General features: G+C 32.6%; 1 protein-coding gene across 1 annotated transcript; it reads left to right on the forward strand.

Moving 5' to 3' along the window:
* Positions 1-540: 540 nt before the first annotated feature.
* Positions 541-5,362, forward strand: LOC106710722 (phosphatidylserine synthase). Its single transcript, XM_014502878.2, has 7 exons — positions 541-988; positions 1,072-1,330; positions 1,427-1,737; positions 2,435-2,689; positions 3,826-4,048; positions 4,385-4,439; positions 5,006-5,362. The coding sequence occupies exons 1-6, from the start codon at positions 801-803 to the stop codon at positions 4,433-4,435; spliced, it is 1,287 nt and encodes a 428-aa protein (XP_014358364.1). The 5' UTR covers positions 541-800; the 3' UTR covers positions 4,436-4,439; positions 5,006-5,362.
* The last annotated feature ends 489 nt before the right edge of the window (positions 5,363-5,851 follow it).

Raw genomic sequence — 5,851 nt, forward strand, 5'->3', positions numbered from 1 at the left:
TGGCAAATTAGCTAGCGACTAAATACGCCTAAATGGCGAAGGGACCGCTCCGATCCGACCGATCCGGAATTGCAGATGCATTGCCTGTCTTTAATCAACAGAAGAAAGAGGATATATATCCACTTTCTATGCGCCCGCTCCTCCGGTAAATCCACTTCCCTTCCCGTTCTTTACTTATAAGAAGAGGGTGGGAAGGGAAAGGGGACTACAATTAGGCCTTCAACACGCAAAATCCACCCATGTTCATACATCTCTAATCTAGATGAACATGGATTTGGTATAAATATAGAACACTATCTGGAAGAACGGAAGTTTTTTTAATTTCGCGCGGACGGAGCCTAGTCTTATTATACTGGTAAAAGTTTACGTCGCGCAACTAATAAACTCAAATTCTTCAAATGCAACTTATCTCAGATAAAGAATAGACTTACTAAAATATACTTGGTCCTAGCAACTTATAAACCAAAAATTTAAAAAGATGTCTTGACAGTTTGACATTGACATTTGACATTCCATTCATTTCCGTTTCACTTTTTCTAATCGAAATGAAGTCTTCGTTTCTTATGCTTATCACTTAAGCTATATAATAGTGACCCTACCTTTTAAAGAAAATAGGTTAAATTAGTTTTAACAATTGAATTATAATTTCATTAGGAAATAGACCAGTATTGGCTATGTAAAATCATGCCACCAAGTCAATTTCTTTATGTGTAAAGTTAATTCTGCATAGTATAAGGAAGATTACAATTATATCACACCAACTTATCCTTTTCTATAAATTTTAATGAAATAACTGAACAATGAGGAAAGTCAACGAAAAGGCAATGAAGAGTATTAATAATTACGCATCAAATGATTATGTGGATGCCTTTAGCTATATTAATGAAAGGCCAGTTGATGACATATCACTAGAATTCTTTTATAAACCCCATACGATAACTCTTTTGGCAGTTTCAATTGCTACTGTCATCTATACTGCTTTTGTAAGGTAAATCATTTTTGTATAAAGGAAATGACAACTGTTATATATGTTCTGTTATGGAGTTACATTAATGTCTTCTTTTGTTTCAGGGATGAATCTACAATACAAGACAACATCTGGTCTGGCACTTGTTGTGTGGTTTTCTTCTTCCTCATAATATCGGTTCTAACGTTTCCCAATGGACCTTTTACAAGACCACATCCAGCAGTTTGGAGAATTGTATTTGGAGCTTCAGTACTTTATCTTCTTGCACTATTATTTTTGCTATTTCAAAGTCACTCCACTGTAAACGAAATAATGTATTGGATTGATCCAAATCTAAGAAACTTCCATATTGATATGGATAAGGTACGTGTTGGTTAATTTTTCTTTTTGTGTAGTAAAATTTCACAAACACAAATAATATATGATAATTTCTTAAATTACCTTATTATGACTTTACAGGAATATGCGGTGAATTGCTCTGATATTTCTGTAGCCAAAGTTTGGTCTCATGTTGATGTGTTTGCTTGGGGACACTTTTTAGGATGGATGTTTAAAGCAATTTTGTTCAGACATACAGGCCTACTTTGGGCCATTTCAATAATGTGGGAAATTACTGAAATAGCATTTGCACATTTACTGCCTAACTTCTTGGAATGTTGGTGGGATTCCATAATATTAGATGTCTTAATTTGCAATGGTTTTGGTATTTGGTGTGGTTTAAAGATATGCAAAGCTTTAGAAATGAGAGAATATAAATGGGTCAGTATAAGGTAATTATTTAACACTATTAATGCACACTTTAAATCATGTTTTAAGGTTCAAAAATATTCTAACTTAAGTTTAAAAAATAACTAACTTTTGTAAGATAGATAGAAGATAGATATTTATGTGTATTAAACACATTTGTCATGTATACATTTTTAGACTTTTTTTGACACCATTTGTAACAAAAATGATGTATATTCACATATTTTATCTTCGTTCAAGATATTATTTCAGACTGCCAAATTTTTTAGCAGTGATAATTTTTGCAATTGCAATTTGCTTTCATTATTAATAACTACATACCCTGAATAAGAGAGAGTTATAATCCAGTCCAGTCTCAACTGAAAACCTCCACAAAAGAAAATTTCTGGTTAGAGGGAAACCTCTATAAGTCAGAAAAATATATCGATATTTTGGACTCTGACTTATCTAGGTTTGACTGTATGTGTTATCAGTGACATCACCCAAGTGGGATGAAAACTTATAATGTTTATACAGTTCGCAAAGTCTATAAAAATAGGCGCATGATGAAACAAAACATTAGACAAAGATGTTTTGGCAGTCCAGCCGTTTCAGATTGACAGACAAACAACATTTTTTTGATTTGTTTATTGTCATAAGAAATGTAAAATCATAAAATCATCATGTGCACTAGATATGAAAATACTTTTTTAACATCACAATTTGTTTACAATGTTTCAGGGATATTTCATCAACTACAGGCAAAATTAAAAGAGCCATACTTCAATTTACACCAGTACAATGGACACCAGTTAGATGGCTGGATCCAAATTGCACTTACATGCGATTCTTTGCTTTAAGCCAGTTGGTTGTATTTTGGCAAATATCTGAACTTAATACATTCTTCTTGAAACATATATTTGAAATGCCTCCATCACATCCTTTAGTGATTGCACGACTGTGTCTTATTGGAGTGATTGTAGCCCCTTCAGTCAGGTAAGATTTTTCATAATAAATAGTTATATTGTTCCAATCAAAATTCTACTTTTTTATGTGAAAAGATGGCAAACAAGCAAACGGTCACCTGAATTTACTGAAATAGCGAGGCGAATACCTTTGCCCATGGACATCCGCAAATGCGTTGCCTTCCTTTAATCAATGAAGAAGGGGATGCACAGAAAGAGGACATTTCCCCTTCCTATGCGTCCCCTCTTCCTCCAAATCCACTTCCCCTTCTCATCCTTTACTAATAAGAAAAGTTGATTGTGGAGGGGAAGGGGATTAAAATTAGGCCTCCGGCACCACACTCATAAGACGAAGCGCGGAATTGCTTCCAGTTCACGCTTGTCTTGTGTGTGGTCGTGGTATTTGACCGGGCGAGCCGGCCAACAATGGATGTTGTTGTTGCTGGCGTCTACCACTGTTACTTATTCTGGCTAGCTGAATTGGACATATATAATGCAAACCCCCTATTTGTATAACCCATTACCTTTTTCTCGTGACTACGTCCTTGTAGAGTTCGAAATAACTTTGCACCCCTATTATACCTTTAAAGGATTAATTTGAAAAAAATTCTGAAAAATACTTAATTTTTTTGAGCTGAAAATGTTAATTATCTTATTTTTCTATGAATTCTGCCAAATCAATAACTTTGCTCCATGCAAACTATCATCCCAAATTTAAATTTTTAGAAGATGAATTTCGTAAAATCCTTAAAAGTACTCACCTAGTTTTTATTTAGAAACCGCTTTGCTAATTTTCACGTCTAGATATGATATTTATGCTGTAAAAATATTTCAAGTTACAAACTTTAGTAACCATTTAAAAGTTAAAAGTGTAAATTTACAAAAGACGTGAAAGTTAATCAATAACAATTGTTAATTGTGCTGTAAAGCGTTTACGCCAGTTTTCAAGTAATTCTGTCATAGGAATATTCCATACAAACTTTGTACCACGCGTTTTTACGTGAAGAATATTGATAGATATTACTTGCTGTGTATGTAGATTTTGAAAAAATATGCGATACTTCAGAGTCGTGCGAGGTCAAAAGCATCAACTAATGCTGATGGAGTATCAATTTGTCCTTCTATATTAAGTAAACAATTTTTAAATCAAGATTTTTTCTATTTTAGGCAATATTACACATATGTGACGGACTCAAGATGTAAGAGAGTGGGTACTCAGTGTTGGGTATATGGAGCTATCATGGTTACAGAGTCCATGCTATGCATTAAAAATGGCAAAGAACTATTTGGTCAAGCTCAAGTTTGCAATGTTATTGTATGGCTAGTTATACAAATCCTAGTGTCAATAGGTTGTGTATATGGAGTAGTGGTGTACCATCGATATATTGAGGTATGTTATTTAACAAATTCCGTGTTATTTTTTGCCCACAGAATGAAGTGCACAAATTTGAAATCAATAATGAACTGTTGTTAATTGTTTTCTAAATATAATGCATGTTACTGCGTGTGAGGCAGTTAAATTCACTAAAAATAGTAAAACACTATATTAATTTTTGGTGATATTTAAAGCTAAAACCAGGCAGTAACAATAGGTTATAACAATTTTGATTAAAATCTTATAAATGAAAGAAGGAACATAATGAAAAATGAAACCTCTACTGACAGCCTTCAGCAGTCATATAACAGACATTTTATAGTTGATTATGTGATGAAATTTTATTTTCAGCCAGCTGAAGACATAAATCTGGAAACTCCTAAAAAAGACAAACAGAATTAAAAAGGTAAAGTAAATCATAATTCTAATGACCACCCGTCCCTCGCCTCGCAAGACTACAAAACGTGTGTTTGATCAAGTTACTTTGGATGAGATTAATTGGGTTAATCAACTAAAATTGATGAACTAGATCATGTCACGGTTCACATGTGTGAAGCAGATCAGTGAACTGGCCGCGGTTCAGTTGAATTTGTACCTGCGGAGAGTTATGACTTGCGTTTCTAGTTGCGAACTGCGGTTGATCAGGCAGCTCGCGCCTCGGCACCTTACAAAGTTATAATACATTGCAATGAACTGTGAGCTGTCAGTTTAGTTGTTGATTCGCAACTCAACGGTTCAAGTCGACCTGAACTTTCGAACCGGTTCAGAGCTGATTTATTAATGTCTAGTCTAATGTAGTCTTCCGATGTACACATGTTTTACATACACCTCCATTTTATGACTTTAATGTAGTCGAGCGTAGCTGGGGTCGGTTTGTTAGTGTTTGTTATCTACATAATATATGCATAAAAGTTATTTATATAAAACATATAATTAAAATATTTTCACTAATATTTTATGATGTTGTTTCAGATGTGACACACTTTATATTATTTAAATTAGTTCCATGTTGTGATGTTTATAGCCTAATTATTGACTGCTAAATATTATTCAATGTATTTTAGAGACGCCAAATATAATTTATTAGATTTACTATTAAATTATTGTTGTTCTGACTTCTTCCTGTAGATTTAATTTTTATTAAAGTCGATTATGTGATACCACTGGTACTATGACCATTGTGTGTTTGAGATAGTAATTGCTATCGGCATTTTAAGTTTGTTTTAAGCTCTAGTCTTACATTTAGTTTTAGATTATGAGGTAATTTCAGAGATGAATATCAGACAAACAACCTTAGCATTGATATAATTTGTGCTTAGCGACTTTAATTATTACAGTTTGGATCTAATTGGCGGATATAAACAAATTACGGATTTAATTTTTTACGCTTTGTTATAACAGTTACCAGAGTATACTGTTAATCTTGATACAAAATTATCAGATATGACTTGATGATTGTTTTTAGAGATAATGTGTCTGTGAAAGCAATCCTTTGAACATCACCATTCAATGTATCAATGTAATTTGTCAAGATGTAAATTAATCATTCATTGTAAACAGTCAAACTAGTTTAAAAATAAATTTATTAATATTAAATAAATAAATCTTGTATATTTCATATGTAATTGTTACAAATAATTGTAATTGAAATTATACATATAACTTTATTGTTGCCTTGCAATTAGCTTTGTTTCGCCAATGTTTCTACATTCTATTAATCGTTAAAATTTGATGTAAGAAACTTTATACATTCATACAATTAGTACATATAATTATATTAATGGTTTTTAGTGATGTGCCGAATCATTAAAATGCACG

Source organism: Papilio machaon, chromosome 1, assembly GCF_912999745.1.
Source record: "Papilio machaon chromosome 1, ilPapMach1.1, whole genome shotgun sequence".
In the NCBI taxonomy this organism is placed as follows: Eukaryota; Metazoa; Arthropoda; class Insecta; order Lepidoptera; family Papilionidae; genus Papilio; species Papilio machaon.

Coding starts and splice junctions, on each gene's coding strand:
- LOC106710722 (XM_014502878.2), top strand. CDS start 801: ATGAGGAAAGTCAACGAAAAGGCAATGAAGAGTATTAATAATTACGCA. Junction 989..1,071: donor ATCTATACTGCTTTTGTAAG/GTAAATCATTTT, acceptor CTTTTGTTTCAG/GGATGAATCTACAATACAAG. Junction 2,690..3,825: donor ATTGTAGCCCCTTCAGTCAG/GTAAGATTTTTC, acceptor TTTCTATTTTAG/GCAATATTACACATATGTGA.